Source organism: Tamandua tetradactyla, chromosome 4, assembly GCF_023851605.1.
Source record: "Tamandua tetradactyla isolate mTamTet1 chromosome 4, mTamTet1.pri, whole genome shotgun sequence".
In the NCBI taxonomy this organism is placed as follows: domain Eukaryota; kingdom Metazoa; phylum Chordata; class Mammalia; order Pilosa; family Myrmecophagidae; genus Tamandua; species Tamandua tetradactyla.
This window is the reverse complement of record NC_135330.1, coordinates 170,622,352-170,640,617: the sequence shown is the minus strand read 5'-3', so window position 1 is coordinate 170,640,617 and position 18,266 is coordinate 170,622,352. Positions and strand designations below refer to the sequence as shown.

At 36.7% G+C, this 18,266-nt stretch overlaps 1 protein-coding gene across 1 annotated transcript in view; it reads left to right on the top strand.

The window, feature by feature from the left end:
* Nucleotides 1-18,266, top strand: part of NALCN (sodium leak channel, non-selective) — a 326,977-nt gene that overhangs the window by 77,341 nt on the left and 231,370 nt on the right. The window contains exons 7-8 of the mRNA XM_077155855.1: nt 15,635-15,777; nt 15,905-16,009. Of these exons, the coding sequence (XP_077011970.1) occupies nt 15,635-15,777; nt 15,905-16,009 (248 nt within the window). The remainder of the gene's footprint in view (nt 1-15,634; nt 15,778-15,904; nt 16,010-18,266) is intronic.

Sequence of the window (18,266 nt, the reverse complement as noted above, 5' to 3'; positions counted from 1 at the left end):
ATCTGAAATTATAGTTCTGTGTGGGTGGATGAGTGAGTTTTGCCCTTATATATCTCGAAGTTCAGGCATGTGCAGCTTGCCCTGGGCGTCTCTATTCTAGCTGGTTGGAAGGGAAGGGAGGCATAGGTCCAAGGAAAGTGTCTTTATAGATGTCTTGGAAATTGCGCTTATAGGGGAAAACTTGGTCACAGGGCCACAGCTCATTGCAGAAAGTTCAGGAAATAAAATTTTCTAGCTCAGCAACCAAATGCCCAGGAAGAAAAAAAAATTAGTCTGGAAGGTCAACCAACAGTATCTGCCACAGACTTTAAGTAAAGGATAAAATTCCTGGTCTAAGATAAATACATTCCAAAAATTTACCGTGTAAAAAATCAAAATAAGTTTACTTTTATGTAAGTAATTTATCTTAGATGCCATACCTCTCCAGTAAGTATATAGTATTGGTATCACAGAATGCAAGTCACAGTTATAATTTGGTTAGTATTACTAAATAAATATATGGTATACACAACAATTAAATGAGTCTCTTTTGAATTTTATGTTGTTCTGATTTACCTCATAGCTTCTGCTCATTAGTGAAAGTAATTCTAAGTTTGCTATATTCAAAGTTTAAAATCTGGAGCTATGGTTAGAATTCTGCAACTATCTAAAACCATCTCCACCTACTCTTATTAGACAATAATATGGAGAACATAGATGGAAATGGAGAGAAAGCAGAGAGATAGTTCTCCTCCACCCCAAACAAAAATACAAAAGAGCCATTGCTAATCCAAATGCATAGAGAGGAATTTTTACCTCCTCTCCCTTTTCCTGTTTAATTTTATGAGCAGAATTTTTTCTTTCACAAAGTATCCCAGAAAGGAATTTGTTCAAATTCCTCAATGCCCAGCCAAGAAAAGTTTCAGAAAGTTCAGACATGCATGGCCTAGTGGAAAGAAAATAGTTTTTGGAGTCAAGCACAGAAGCACTATACTACAGCGCCAACCACACACTTCTGAGTCAATGTGGAGATGTTTCTTAGCTTAATTGAACCACAGTCTCTTCCTTTATAACATTGGGGGATAAGAATGACCTTGTGGGTTCGTTAATATATAATTGACATGTACCAAGGGCCTTGCTTGTAATAAGACTATTCCCTCTGATCATCTGTGACAAGTCCTAGAGAGCCCCAGGTCATTATTCTTTTGCATTTCTTGCCAGGAGTTGTCTGTGGTTTCCTGGTTGGCACTGTCAGATGAGGCCTAGACTGCCATTGCTTTGCCCTGAGACAGACTCTCACTGAGGTATTATTTTTTCCATGTGACAAGAGGAAGCCCCACACTCAAGTAAATGGAGCTGAGAATGCTCTTACCTCAAGTGCACACAAGGACGGCCCACAATAAACAGCTCGCATCTGCTGGTTCTTATTACTGGAACAGCATAAACCCAAAGCCTGCCTAATACTTGGTTCTTCCAGCAATTGAAGGACTCTCTTCTGAGGCCCACCCTTTACCTCAGAAACCTGCAGGAAGGAATGTGGCTTCTTACAGGCCAAGAAGCTGTACCTAATATAGCACGTGAGTTGCTCCAACGCAAGGAAAATTAGATAGGAATAGGAGTTCAGGCATTAGTTGAGTGAGGGGGGGATCAACACACAGTGCCTCTACACCGCTGTGGGGTTCAGGCTCTTCCTATCAGGAAGCCTAGCCCATAGGGGCACGCCTTTTCTTTCCCCGAGCTGGAAGAATTCTTGTGAAGGGAGATGAACCTTCTACCTCCCCTCAATATGAGGGCCACCCAGTCTCCCAAAGAGATATCAAAGGGCAGGGAAAGAAGATATCTTTTCAAGTGTCACAGTTCTGATCATCCCCAGTAGGCATCCAGGCTATGGGAGCAAATGAGGAAGAGAAAGCTTCCCCAGGGGACAGCCGTGTTCCTGAGGTGGGGAGATAAAGGCTGGTGCTTAAAAGAAAGTAGCAGTGCCCTGTGAAGTTGGGGAGCTCAGGAGAATGACTTCTACAAAGAATGTGAGCTCAAATCCCACTTCTGCCACTTCCCGTCATGTGACCTTCGGCATGTTACTTCACTTGTTTCAGCTCTAGTTTCTTCATCTTCAAAATGCAATTAAGGGTGGGCCATGGTGGCTCAACAGGCAGAGTACTCGCCTGCCTTGCCAGAGACCCAGGTTCGATTCCCAGTGCCTGCCCATGCAAAAAAAAAAGAAAATGCAGTTAATAGTACTAAGGTAGTTGTGAAGATAAAGTGAGTTAAAGCCTGGTCCACGTTGATCCACTAGAGATGTTAGTAATGTTTGCCCTCCTGAGGTGGGGTAAGGCAGTATCCTGCAGCCTGGTGTGTATCATTAATATGCTGAAGTCACAGAAGCCACAGACCTAGAGATAAAAGTCAGCATAAGGGCCAGCATAAAGGGATCCATAAGGCAAAGGTGGACGCAAGTCACAGACCAGAGAAGATCTGTGAACACCTGTTCTACTGGACCTAGAGGAACTTAGTTAAGTGGAGAATAAAGCTGTGGGTTTGTCCACATCTCTGAGAACCCATAGGAGGGAAGGGTCTCATGAGGCAACAAATTATGGGTCTACAGAGGAAATGGAAGCCAAGAGACTGGAAGGATGTTGCTAGCAATAACTGACTCTCTGGGGAGGTGGTGGGGAGTAAATCAGGATGTCTAGTCAGGAGGTGGCTGTGTCTGGCAGTGATGTCCATGAAATATCATTAGGCAAAGTGGGTCTATTGTCATGGGCATCGAGAGCTCTGGCAATTCATGTGGCATCACCACCAATTGGCCCCTGGCACCAACTCTTCACAGAAGTTAATACAGACACTCCAGGTCTGTATTATCTGGAGCCCCTCCAAGATAGCAGATGAGCATACTGGCTAGCTTTCAAAGTCTGTTGACCTCTATAATTACTGTTCGTCTCATTATCCAAAACACTCTTCCCTTTATGAATGTTTTCTCCTTATATGTTTCCACCAGCTCATCTCCCTGAACTACTTTCTGCTTTGTTTCTCATTTATTCACTTAAAATATATTTACATTTTTGCCCAAATTACCATTTCTTTATAATTTGTGTGAGGCACTAGGAACATAGCAGTGAGCAAAACAAAGTGGCTGTTCTTCTGGAGATTACAATCTCTAGGGAAATAGAGAAAATTAACAGACTTTAAAACAGAGGAAATGTTTTAAAATATTGCATTTTACAAATGAGATGAAATAAATGATATATGATCTACATTGCAGAGGTTTAATACAATCCTCCAAATCAAAGTGTTGGGGAAAGAGAAGACGAGATATTGTTGAATGAGGATGTGTCATGCAAGTGACATTAAACCTTAAAAATAAATCATTTGAGTACTGACTCTTTTTAAAGTAAGAAATAGTTAGGAATTCTAGGTCAAAATATAAGAGAAAAATGTTGTAGAAAATAAATGGGCTAAATGAAGTAGCCTTCTTACCAAAACACCTATACAGATGATGAAAAGTCCTTGCATCCCTTTAAACTGCAATAATTTGGTCTGGAAATGTGATAGAAATCCATGAGGCAATAGCAAATATATTCAAATTTAAGAAAATTACATGCCACAGTTACCATATGTATTACTTATTTCTAATCCACAAGTAACCACTGTTGGTTCTCAACCATTGTTGAGAAGGCAAAGAGTGACTTGGGGTTAACTAGATACTCCATTTCCTTATCTCACAAAATAGGCCACAGATGGAGATTCATGAAATTCTCTGTCAATGGTATAATGCTGGCTTATATTAAGAAAAATACATATATACTAAATTCCTTTAAAATTATTTTAGATATTTCTGTACATCTTTTTTTTTTTAACATGGGCAGGCACTGGGAATCGAACCCGGGTCCTTGGGCATGGCAGGCAAGCACTCTTACCTGCTGAGCCACCGTGGCCCTCTGTACATCTTTAAACTGAGGTTATTAAAGCACAAATAATCGGTATAAAAGTATTTATAAGTCATACACACACACACATATATACACATTACACAAAAAATTCTGAATACCTTACTTTAACTGATAAGGAGGAACAAAGAGTCAGACTTAAACACCTGCTAAATAATGAATTAAATAAAGATAACATAAAGCTTTAAATGACCACTCCATCTTTCAGACATAATTCTCTGTGTGGGGAGTGTTAGGTAGCATTTCTGAGGATGATTTCACTATGCTCTCCTGGCTAGGGATAAAAATGTTACGATCACCCCATCAGCCACAGTACAAATGCCTGATTGCTCTCTCCATGTCATTAGCCCAGATACCTTCTAGAAAGATATGATTGCTGGCCCGATGAGCTCTGACCAGGTGCGGCAGTCTTGCCAAGATGCCTAATGAGAGCACGGAGAGCCACTTCATTCCAGGCATAAACAGGCAAGATAACAGCTGCCCCAGGCTCAAGGCTTTGCTTCAGTTTGTTGTGCTATTATATAATGGGCCTTTGAACCACATCCCATGAAATGCTGGGTGTGTTCTTGTTTTTTTCCTTTCTCATTTTCCACTGTTTTGTTATCAGCAGTGTCTTTGTCTTCTTTTGCATAAAAGTCCTTTTGTTAGTCAAATAAAATAGCGGGTAGATATCTAAAATATGAAGAGTTATTGGGAGGGTGGGAAGGAAATAGAGCATAGTAAAGATTGTGACACAGTTGCTTGGGGGTAACCAGGAATAGTTCTGCTATCACAATCCAGCCTTACCCTGTGCCGATTCTGGCCTTTACATGAACCCATTCCTGTTACTAGTTGCCCAAGCCTAATTGTGACCAGGTAGCCTAGATACTACCTGAAAGCAGAGAATCATAACTTTGCATATGTTAATTTAAGACTAATTTATTTGACAGTGCTCATTTATCCATACTATTTCTCGTTCATATCTTAAAAACAAAATAAGTTAATTTATTGCTAATCTTTCACGTTTTTGTCGTGCCCGTGTAGTATTCTGGTTTATTATGAAATGCTGTGCAAGTAGGAATTCATATTAATTTTCTCCCTTGGTGGCATAGTTTTTAATACGTGAAAATATTTTTCAATCAGTATAATATTAATAAACCTAAAACAGAACCTGAGACTCATCCAATAAATAAATCTAAACCAGTTGAAAATCATGTTTTAAAACATGGTCCTAGGCTTTAGAAGTTTATGGAAGAAAACATACAGGAATAACTCCCTGGATGTTTTTGCACACACATATATAAATGTAAAGGTATAAGACAAAAACTTTTTCTCCATATATCATTTTTTTAATTTTGCCAATTCAGTTTTAACTAAATTTCCTATTTGATAGAAGCCATTAAATTATAATATTAGTAGGAATGACTTTAGAACTTGTCCTTGTTTTTAGTTTGCATTACCAATGTTAATTTTCAAATTAATGCAATTAAACCTTCATTGTAAATAGTATTTATCACAACACAAATGAGATGTTTATTTTGAGTGAAATCCATATTTCAGAAAAAAATGTTGTTTGTGTATCTTACCTCATATTTATTGAAAATTGCAATTGGTCAATATCACTCTGGCATCCTTAATCCTTTCCCCCAAACTTGAAATCAGAACCTCAACAGAGATCTCTCTCAATTGAGGGATGACTCTGTAAACAAATGCCAATTACTTATTTCTGATCATGACTGGTCTTTGATCCTTACTATTTAGAACAACCTTAGTATTAACAATAAAACTTGGTATTCTGGCACTTAACCATGAACTAACCAAGTCTACCTCAAAGTTAATTTTTATTTTCTTTGTTTGCCCATGATAATGCAGAAATATGAACCATGTGTATCCCAAAATATGAAGACACTAAAGTCTTAGTAGTTTTTCCAAAACTTGGTTCTAATTTTTTGGACTATTGTGAAATTCTAATGTTACATGAAGTCCTGGACTTTTGACATTGATTTCCTTTGATTGTAGTTCCTAATACGTCTTTCAAAAATGGGTGACAGCTAAAGCATTTTAACTGAAACCATATTTCTGGCATGATATTTTTTGCTTCCTTTTTTGAGAAAAATTTCAAAGCTGTTATTGAACACTTATTTAGTGCTTTAGTAGTTACAAATCTTATTTCTTCCTTGCAGAAACCCAACTACTGGCAGGTAGCATCATTCTCTTAGTCTATAGATGGGAAACTAAGATCTAGGTTGTTTAGCTGGCTGATCCAATGTCACAAGTAGTGGACAAGTAGTTTGAATGTGAGAAAAAGTAAATGAAAGTGAGTGATAGCTAAATGTAGCTTCTTTGAAGTCAACTGACAGAAATAAATTTGCAAGAATCTCTTTTCAACTAAAATCACTCCTCCTCAAAAGTAGAGAGGTAATTGGTATCCAGCATAAACTCTCCCTTGCTACTCTATTCCCAGCTTACCTGGATATTGCCCAATACCAAAAGGGAGGAAATGTTTTAACTGGCATGTGGGCTCAGCATCCTTGGAACTGTTCTTCTTTAATACCTAAACTTTCCTGCCAATGTCAGCATTCGGCCTTGTCAATACTCCTTTTCCATTTATGAATACTATAGTTAAAGCATTCACCTCTCCTTTTCTAGAGATGTTTTATATCTAGAATTTGGGAGCTTAAAATTTTTCTAAGTTTGAAAAAAAACATCTTTCAACTAGGAATTTTTGTTATTTATAAAAGTGTTTATTTTTTTAAAATATGTAAATATACATATGGTTTTTGCTATATTACCTTTGATCTTATTGCAAGATTTTAGCTCTACAAACAGTGACGTTTAAGATAACAGCTGTGCAGACAGTGAAGTTTAAGGTAACAAAGTGATCTTACCAGTGAGTGAAGGTTGTACCCAAAAGTTGCTTAAAAATAAAACAAAAACAAAAAATTCTCTATGCTAAAATTCAGCTCAAAACATAAAATGAATAAATACACTTTAAAGTATTTAGAATAAAAGTATGTCCTTCTGTCTGTTTGTTCTCTGCTCTGGGACAGCACTTTTTTTTTATTCTACTGCCACACGCAATTCACAGGCTGAGTGTGTGTTTATCATTAGTTGATCATGTGCTCAAGTCGTGTTGACAATCATAGTCACAGAGTTACATTACTACCAGAGATGTACTTGTGTTAACTATTTTGCTGTTTGTTAAAATGAAATATTAAACAAAATATCATTTATGAGAGTTTGTTTGAGCAGATTACAATTCATCAATCGGGCAACATCCAAACCACATGTGGAAAGGAGCTCTGCCATCCAAGTGGAAATGGGAAGTGTCTATAGACCAAATGTGGAAGCAAGTGAGAAGATGTTCTAATTGGCTGATGTTAAGTTTCCATTTTACATAGGGGGTCTTACAAAGTGGGGAGCAGATATACATGGGATAGTGTGGTATGCTTGTCCATTCTGAAAAGCTATCCCTGCTGGACTGAAACTGGTTCCCAGGTGTTGCTTATCTGCAGCTCTGTAGGGTATGTTCCATTATTCCTTTTTCTCAGAAAGCCCCTGCATGTCAGTTGTTTTTATCTTCTGGAAAATCCTTTCTCAGAAAGGTTCCTGACCAGCAGTGCCCAATGCAGGCAGCCATTTTATTTTACTTAACAGTTTTTAATTCATTAGAAAGGTGACATCATCCCTAATAATTTAATGCTGGTTGATTTGTTGTTCAATAAATCACACTACAATTCAAGTTCTGCATTTTCTTGCTGACACTAGTCTACTCACCTTAATTGCACTTGCTGTGTGTTGATCCATCCAGCCTCAGTGCAAATGTTTACTATATAGAATCCAGGTATCAACCTTTTGAATAAAGATCTCTCAACAGAGGGACTGCGAGAAGATGGCGGAGGATGGAACTCCAGGATTCAGTCCTTTCACCAGGACAACTATTAAACAGGCAGGAAACCATCTGAGACAAATGTTTGGAAACTCCAGTGGTCAGAGAACACTGTAGTGCAAGCTCAACTTGAGGAAACTGTGGAAGAAGCCCTTGGCACTCTAACTGATCCTCTTCCCAGAGTAAGTTGGGGCCGGTCTGCCTTCCCTGCTCTCAGCTGAGAAACAGTGACTTGGAAACTTCTTTCTGGTGTGCCCTTCCTCTAGGAATTTGCCCTCCAGGTGAAAGCAGCTTGAGACAACAAAAGATGTGTAAGAAACTATAGAAGTGGACAGTCTGCAGAATGTGTTTTCAGCTTTAAACACCCAGGTTGCCTCCTGGGACGAAGAGGGGACAACCGAACACTTGTAGCCGGGGAACTCCAAAATAACTAACAATCAAAAACCCAGGATAACACACAGGCCAAGAAAGACAGGGAAAACCTGCACACTGCATTTTCCTTGGGCAGACCTTCTTGGTAAGAGGGCTGAAGCTTAATAAAATCCCTCTTATCACCATCCAGATACAAAATCAAGAAACAAACATCTCAGGGAACAAATTCTAGAGCTAACATTTTAAAATATCAAAATTTATATAGAAGAGTACAAGACAAAGAAACAAGAAAAGAGGGCTTATCCAAAGGAAAAAGATATAAATGCAGAGAACAATTGAAGATGAGAATGTGGACAGACCAAAGTTTTTTTTAAAATTATCTTTATAATGCTCAAAAAGATTAAGAAAAATGCAGAGAAAGAACTAAAGGATATCAGAGAAACAATGAATGAACTAGGTGATAATCTTAGTAAAACGATAGACATTTTACAAAGAAACTAGACTGAACTACTAGAGTTGAAAACCACAAAAACTGAAATGAAAAATTTCCAGGAGGGTTACAAGAGCAGGTTTGAGCTGACAGAAGAAAGCATCAGACCTCAATGAAAAAATCCTTGAAATGAGCCAGGCTGAGGAGCAGAAATTAAGAAGTATTGGAAGTAAAAATAGTGTAAGCCACCTCTGGGACACCATTAAGTGCACAGATATAGGTATTATGGGAGTCCCAGCAGGAGAAGAGGAAAAAACAGAAGGAATATTCAAAGAAATAATGACAGAGAGCTTCCCAAACTTAGCAAAACATATGAATATGCACATCCAAGAAGCCCAGAGAACACCAAACAGGGTAAACATGAAGAAAAATATAACATTCAGTATACTGACCATACCATCATCTGCAAAGCTCCAAGAGAAAAACAATGTGTTATGTAAACAAGCGCCACAACTAGTGCCAGTTTCTCATTAGAAACCATGAACGCAAGAAGGCAATGGGTTAAAATATTTAAAGTGCTGAACAAAATCAACTGCCAACTAAGAATTTTATATCTTGTGAGAATTTCTTTCAAAAATGAGGGAGGTGGGTGGGTGACGGTGGCTCAGCAGGCAGAGTTCTCCCCTACCATGCTGGAGACCTGTGTTCGATTCCCAGTGCCTGCCCATGCAAAAAAAAAAATGAGGGAGGGATTAAGGCATTCCCAGATAAACAAAAGCTGAGGGAGTTTATCACCACTAGACCTGCCATACAAGCAATGCTAAAGGAAGTTCTTCAGAATGAAAACAAGGACATTAGAAGACAGTGGTTCTAAGCAGCATAAAGAAATAAAGAGCTGCAGTAAAGATAGTCATTTGGGTAAGTATAAATACCAATATTATCGTAGTGTATTGTTAAGTAACTCCCCTTATTTCCTACATGTTCTAAAATGCAAATACATATAGAGTAATGATAAATTTATGGTTTTGCACGTACAATGCAAAGACAGAAGTGGTAATAAATATATACAAAATACATGGGGGGGACACATAAAGTATATGTGTATGCTATTGAAGTTAACTTGGTATCAAACCAATATGATTATTAAATATTTAGGATGTTAAATTTTAATCCCATGATAACCACAAGGAAAACAGATGAAAAATATATCCAGATAGGAAAGAGAAGGTACTCAACATGGTACAATACAAAAAGTCAAATAAATACAAAAGAAGGCATTAATGGAATAATTGAGGGACAAAAAAGGTGTAAGGTATACAATGGCTAAATAACAAAATGACAGAAGAAAGTGATGCATTATCAGTGGTGATTTTAAATGTAAATGAATTAAACTCTCTAGTCAAAAGGCAGAGATTGGCAGAATTTATTCTGCCAATGATCCATCTATATGCTATATATATCCATCTATATGCTATCTGCAAGAGACTCACCTTAAATTCAAAGATACAAGTAATTTGAAAGTGAAAGGATGGAAAACAATATACCATGTAAGTAGTAACCAAAAGAGAGCTGGGGTAGTTATAGTAATATTAGATAAAATAGACTTCAAGTAAAAAAAGTTGTAAGGGTCAAAGACGGTCATTACATACTGATAAAGGAGACAAACAAGAAGATGTAATAATTATAAATGTATGTTCCCCTAACAGCAGGGCCCCAAAATGAAGCAAATATTGACAGATTGGAAGGGAGAAATTGACTGTTTGACATTAATAGTTGGAAACTTTCATGCACCACTTTCAGTAATGGGTAGAACATCTAATCAGAAGATCAGTAAGGAAATATAGGGTTTGAACAATAGTCTAAACCAACAAAACCCAAGAGACATATATAGACCACTTCACCCAATAAAAACAAAATATATATTCTTCTAGAGTGCATATGGATCATTCTCCAGATTAAACCTTAAATTAGGTCACGCAAGTCTCAATAAATTAAAAAATATGTTGAATCTGCTCTGACCACAACAGAATTAAACTAGAAATCAATAACAGAAGGAGAAATGGAAACCACATAAATATGTGGAAGTTAAATGGTATAATCTTAAACAACCAAAGGGTTAAAGAGGAAATCACAAGCAAAATTAGGAATTATCTTGAGGTGAATGAAGATGAAAATACAACATATCAAACGTTGTGGCTGAAGCAAAGGCAATACTGAGAGGGAAATTTATGGCTCCCGATGCTGACCTTAAAAAAGAGACTTCATATTAGAAACCAAACCTCAAAACTGGAAGAACTGGAAAAATACGAGCAAACTAAACCCAAAGCGGCAGAAGGAAGGTAATAACAAAGATTAGAGCAAAGATAAATGAAATGGAAAAAAAAAAATAGAATCAACTGCCACCTTTTTTGGTCGCAAACATATTTTAAGTGAATTTAAAAAATCAACCAAGCATCCTAAAGTCTATTAACTAAAAATCATTTCTTTTTGTTCCCAAATCATCTGTATGTATTAGTCAGGGAAACAGAAAGAATGGGACACACACGGTCACACACACATATATACATATGACGTGACTATTATGAGAATTATTATAGGAATTGGCTCACGTGATGGTAAAGGATGTGAGGAAGTCCAGATTCCAGAAAGCAGGATGCAAGCCCGAGAGCTCCTGTGAAGGTCCTCAATGAATTCTCTAGGAGAAGCAGGCTGGCTGAAGTAGAAATGGAAATACTCTCTTCTGGCTGCTGAAATCATCAATTCTCTCTTTAAAGCCTTGAACTGATTGCATGAGACTTCAGTCATTCTTGAAGGCGATCTCCTTAGCTGATTGTAGATGCAGTCAGCCATAGTTACAATCAAATTAATGACGATTTAAATCTATAAAATATCCTCACAGTAACAATCAAGCCAGAACTTGCTTGACCAAGGAACTAGATATCATAACCTAGTTAAGTTGACATATGAACTTAACCATCACTCTGTGTAATTTTTGTTTTGAAGAAAGATTGATTGAAAAGGAAAATAATTAAGCAATGGCTTCATATGACTTAATACTATATGGTCATTCTTTTATTTATTAATGGTTTTTGAGTGCTTCTAAATGCCAGATGCAGAAATGAAAGATACAGTTTGAGTTTCAGAGTGTTCTTACCTAGTAAAGGGGACAAACAAGGTAATAATTCAGTGTAATAAGTGACCTGATAAAGATAAGCATTGGGTCCTCCGGCAGTGCCAAGGGCTGGGACCTAGTTTGCCTGAGAGCAAAGGATGTCAGCTGAGACAGCCATGGAGAGTCTAAGAGAAAAAGCAGAGATATCAGGATGTTGAAAAGCTACAGATTTTTCTCAGGGCTGTCTTACTTCCCAGGTAAAAAAGAAGATCATAAATTTGATTTTTGCCAGCTTAAATATTAGGCAACAGCTATTAAAATCTTTTCAAAAGTAACTTTCTTTTCCTCTTTTTTGCAAAACTAGCAGTAGGAAAGTGATGAGGAAAGATTGTCTTATTCAATTGCCTTTGCTCCTGCAACTGGAGAATCATCTTTAAAACCGACTTACCTAGTGTAGTTCATATATATGTGGGAAATACTTTTTTCCAATAGTGAATTTTCCTTGGGGAGTTTTCTGGTTATGTTTTCACAAACATTTCATCTCTTTTTAACAAAACCTGCTCTTTGAGCTTCACTGTGGTTTTCGATTTCTTTTTCATGTCAAATTAAGGAAAATGGAAGTAAAAGCTTCAATTTACTTGTTGAACATCCTATATTTTAAATTTAATTCCAAATAGGATCTTCCCTGTAGAGTGTAATAAAGAAAGATGTAAACTAGGCGAGAGAGGAAATTTTTCAGTGTTCCTCTCAAATTTAATCATATATTGAGAATCCCATATTTACCTAAAAATGGTCAATTGTAAAGGTGTTAAATGTTAATGGTAATTCATAATGGATTTCTGCGGCAGTTTTCTGTTTAGTTCAAATAACTAGAAAAAATAAGGGACATAAATTACTTATTTTACTTCAAAATTGTTTTTCTTATCCAATCCACAAAAGCAAAAAATGTACATTTTTTACATATGAGTAATTCACAGGAACAATCTTTTCTATTTTCTGTTGGCCTTTTGTTTATTGCACATGCTGCCCTTCTCTGGACCTTATTTTTTTTTTGCATGGGCAGGCACCAGGAATCGAGCCCAGGTCCCCAGCATGGCAGGCAAGAACTCTGCCTGCTGAGCCACGGTGGCCCGCCCTTGGACCTTACTTTTGAAAAATCATCTTCTTGTATGAGTTCCTTGATATACTATAAACTTAGCAGTCATAGTGGCTCAGAAAAAATTAATTTCATTTGAATTAAGAGCAATAAGAGAAAATGATAACTTTTTAGTGTCTGCATCTCAAGCAAGAGAAAATACATAAGTAAAGATAAAAAGATTTTTAACATGATAAAGATAAAAATAACTTAAGGCCTGGGACCTGATGATGTCAGTTTAGTTTCCAGTTCTATCACTTTCTACCTCAGGCAAGTTCATTAAACAGTGACCCTCACTTTTCTTTTCTGTAAAATATGATTGGTAGTACCTGTCCTCGTACCACCTACCTACTTACCCACCTACCTAATAAGACAGATTCCTCTGGAATTTAAGTATGTAAAAGAGCCTTGAAATAAAGTGTTACATTGCCAAGTGGTACGGCAATGACTTACCAATATACATGGTATGATTTTGAAAATGAAAGGCAGGGCATATGCAATGTTATGTTTTATATAAAGTACTTAGCACATACTAGTGGCTAGGAGGCCATCACAAAACAGTAACATGCTTTCCTTCTTTCTCTCATCTTTTCTTTCACTCCTTTTTATTTCTCACTTGTGCTTATTCACTGCTAGGCTTTTTGGTTTTTCTGCCTGCCTTGATGCTCATTGATGCTCTGATTATTCTTCTCAGAGGGAAAGAAAGGCTCAGAAAGACTCTGCAAGAAACAGCCAACTTAAGCTACTCCCTCCTTACTTTGGACATTGTGATCATTACACATTCTAGATTACAATTTTAGTTTGATTAGAACATATATGAGTGGATATTGGTTTTATATTCAATGATAATTTAATAATTAACATAACATAGTGTTATAAAGCATATAAAATTGTTTTATAAACTACTTTAATTCAATACTATACTTTTTAACAACATACTTTCACAAAATATTGTGCAATTATTTTCAATTTTTTTAATAATAATAATGATACCTAACTTAATAAGCACTCACCATATGATAATGCTTTATAGACATTAAATCGGTTAATCCTCTCAACACTCTGAGGATTTTTTCACCATTTTACCAATGATGAAACTAAAACGCATTAAAGTTAAGTAACTTGCCAAAAGGATACACTGATAAAAATTAGAGAAACTGTAATTGACCCAGTCTGGACTAAGATCCTATACACTTGAATGTGATGATATCCTACCTCTTCTACTTATGTTTTCATAGCAATAAACTTGTCCAGTATCTTCACATAGTCTATATTTTTCTAAAGTTCATAATTTACTATTTCATATATTCTGTATGCTATGGATGATAGAAATATAATGGAGTTATATTACTTTATGTCACCCAAATAAAAGAAGGTATTATATCCATTTACTGGTAAAGAAAAGTATAGCAATAGGACATCTGTCCACAAACATACAAAAATTTAGTGATTAGGAATGCAGACCTCTGAAGCTGTAATCTAGAGTTCTTTCTACTATGGTATGATGAAACCATCTTAGTCTTTGACGTCTGAAATGCCAATTCTATTTCCAGTTTCACCATTTACTAGCCATGGTAACTCAGATAAATCACATGATCTTTCTATGTTTAACTTATACCCTAAACAATGAAATAATTAAAGCACTTGGATGAGTGTATGTGTGTGTGTCTGTGTTAATACATGGTGTTGCCTCTTTTATCTGGAATATAGCCTAAAACAAATGATGCAATTTCCACTCAGTAATATAACATTATTATATGGAGAATAATAAAACACCCTTTTATTTGAGTTCCTGCCTATCATTCCCTAGATCAAATATTGCTTGCTCTCCTCTTCCCTCGCCATGTGTCCTATTTTCCCTGCAGTGTGTGATACTCAGTGAATGCGTGGGTATTAACTAGGCAAGAGCTAAGCTTGTGCTATTTGATTGTCTTATTAGAAAACAAAACTCACGTATGTAGGAAATAGTCAGCAACCAGAACCAGATTCAAGTAGATGAAGAGCCAGCCCCCATTGTGTGTTTGCTTCCTCGATTGGTATTTGTTTTGCTTTGCTTTTTTTTCCCCCACAAATTTGCCCTAGCCTTTCTGATGTCTAGTAATTTCAAGTTTTTCCTATATGGCATTTTAGATTCTTTTAACCAAATATTCAAAAATCTGTCAGTGTATCATTAGCTTCTCTTTCTTTCCACTATCAGAAGTATTTTCAGGGAGACAATTCTCCCAGCAGATACAAAATACTCTTTGATGATTTATTACTCTGCATTTTGGTTTTCAGTAACCACCACAGAATCCAAAAGACAGACTCTATCATATTAATTTTGGGAAACTAAGATATTTCAGTCTCCCAAGGAAAAAAAAATATTTCAAATGAAACCCAATTCTTCAATTCTCAGAGTTTCATTTTGTTTAAAATTGTAGCAAGTGCTTTGGAGCACACTGAAAATGTTTAAGCCCCAAGTGGCAAGCTTACATGGTATGCATTCTTTTCTTATTATACCCATACACAATTTGAAAACTAGTTCCCGTTTCTCAACTGCACTTAACTGCCTGAAGATATAAAAGTATTTTATTGCTACAGATATTGAAAGTGCCCTTGCTTGAAGTCGGAGACAATTTTATCAAGATCCTAAGAATAAGAACAATAGAATGTTAGGTATGATTTTAATCTTGTTAGAAGAGCTTTGTCATTGAGAAAATGAGCATGGATAAGCACTGATTATTTTTCTGAAAACTGTTTTCTCGTTTCAATAGTCAATTGTAACTCAAGCTGCTCTTCTCTCTGTTGACAGGCACCAGTATATTCACAGTCTATGAGGCTGCCTCCCAGGAAGGCTGGGTGTTCCTCATGTACAGAGCAATTGACAGCTTTCCCCGTTGGCGTTCCTACTTCTATTTCATCACTTTAATTTTCTTCCTTGCCTGGCTTGTTAAGGTACTGTAACAATTCACACTGATGAAGTGTAGGTTTTGTTGCAATTTCTGCAGATCTTTTGTTTTGGGTTGCCTACCACTTCCTTGTTCCCAGTCTTTGGTAAACGCGGTTTGTAATTTTCTTTCAGAATGTGTTTATTGCTGTCATCATTGAGACATTTGCAGAAATCAGAGTACAGTTTCAACAAATGTGGGGATCAAGAAGCAGCACTACTTCAACAGCCACCACACAGGTACAGTATAAGCAAGATGAGACAGTAACCCTCTCAAACATATACATATTCAATCCTCAACATCAGTAGAACTCAAGGAAGCCCTGTTAGAATGTGTTATAATGGGCTTCTACAGTCAGACTCCCTTGTGGAGCTCTTGGAAACTACAGGTGCCTGGGCCCTGTCCCAGAGCCACCAAATCAGACTTTCTGGGTGATGAATCCAGGGTATTTGCATTTTTAATAGCTCTATGGGTGGTTTTGATACAAAACCAGGATGGCTGATCACATTCATCATGTACCTGTGATTTAATGCTGTCATCACAAGTCCTCAAATGGTTTGCAGATATGTATATAGCAACTGTGTAATTCCTATTTTTATAAGTATATATTCACATTATTGAGAGCATATAAAAGGGCCTATTTATATATAGGATTCAAATTTTTTTAATGGAAGATGTATTTAATTCAGAACTAATCAATCACAGTATAATAAACCCTGAAGAAGACCCATTTCCCCCAAATGCATGCTTCTGACTTTTATGAAATTACAACATATCCAGAAGAGTTCCCTTGTACTTCTGAGAAACTGAAAGTGTCCTAGAATTTGACTAAAAACAGCAGGAAAGTTATTACATAGGAAGGTAGTTTAGAACCTTCTTCATTTTGATTTTTGGTTTTATTTTGTATATTTGTTGTGGGGGGATTAGAAAGAGGGAGGACCGGTTTACTTATCATTTCCTAGTATGAACTTGAGAGCAAATAAAATTTCCAAAAGCAAGGATGAAATAGTTTAATACCTTGTTACTATTATTTTAATATTAAATTTTAAGAGAAATATTGCATAAATTTATAAGTAGTTATATAGGCCCATTGTAACAAATGTATCCATGAAAGATGCAAAGCAAATTTAACTCAGGAAACCTTCAAATCGAACTTTTAGTATTATGTGATAAAATGCTACTAAACATGCCAATATTTGGGAAAAGCCTTATGCAGCATCTTTACGATGTTTTAAAAGTTTGAATTGCTTAACCAGTTCATTACAGATGAAACAGTGTAATTGACATGGTGGATGAAACAACTATTCAGACTTTCTTATTCCCATGAAAGATTTTTTGAAAGGTTAGATCATAGAAGTCATCTGTTCTTATTTCTTCTCTCATCTCTTTTAGCAAACTGTGAACAATAATAAAGTTCCAAATCCATTCTGACATTTCTTTTAAGTAGGACAGAAAATGACCGAAGAGAAAAAGTTTCTTGTCTGGTCATCACGTGAAGACCTACATGGTAACATAGTGCTGTGGGCTGAATGCATATTTCCCTTTGGTGCTCCTGAAAGATGACCTAAAATGTCTTTAAAACAATTGATTGTTATATTGTGTTTATTAAGTAGCTCTTTTATATGAACCACAGCTGGAAGAGGAGTGTTTAGAAGAACCACGAAACCAGTCGGCAGCTATAAAAGAAAGGAAAATGTGAGGCGAGTTTGAACAAAGTTGCACAAAATCATCTTGATGCAAAATTGTTCTTAATCAGGAGGAATAAGTTAGTAATTCAGAGGGAAGGCATCTAGATATTCAGCAGAGGTAATCACACAGAGAATTGTGGAAAACCTTCATTAAGAGGAAAGCTGTGGCTGAGGGACCCGGTTGCTAAGCAACCAAAGCTCCTGCTGTCAGCCTCTTGGTAAAAACACCATTTAGGCTGCCTAGCAACCGGGCTCCAGGCCCCGCCCCACACCTCACCAGCCACTGGCAAGTGGCCCTGGATGTTTTTGTGTGTGTGGCATGGAGAGACATTATTTACCGTGCTTCTAATACATTTGTAAAATCTGACAGAACCGTGTGCACAAGGAACTCTATTTAAATGATTTCAAACTGTCATCAAAACAATTTCATTAGAAATCAGAAATTTCCATTTCCAATAAAACAGATGAGCTTTAAGAAGATGAAAATAAACATGGCTATTGTAATGTAAAGAACATAGCTTTTCAGAAATGGAGCCAATTTTTGTCTTTCTCTCTGTGTGAAACCTTGGTAGTTGCTCTACGTATGTAATTCCTCACAGCTGTCCTAAGACAGTGTGTGGCGGGCTAAACATGTTCATGTCTGGAAGTCTATGGCCTTCTCATTAGGCCCATATGTTTAGAAAGAAAATGATACAGGTTAACAAGACAAGGAAGGTGTTTTCAGACATCTCAGGCAGGTCTATAGAAATTGTCTCCAATATTATGGATCAATCAGAGGCAAAGAGAATTCTTTTAAATCGCAAAGCAG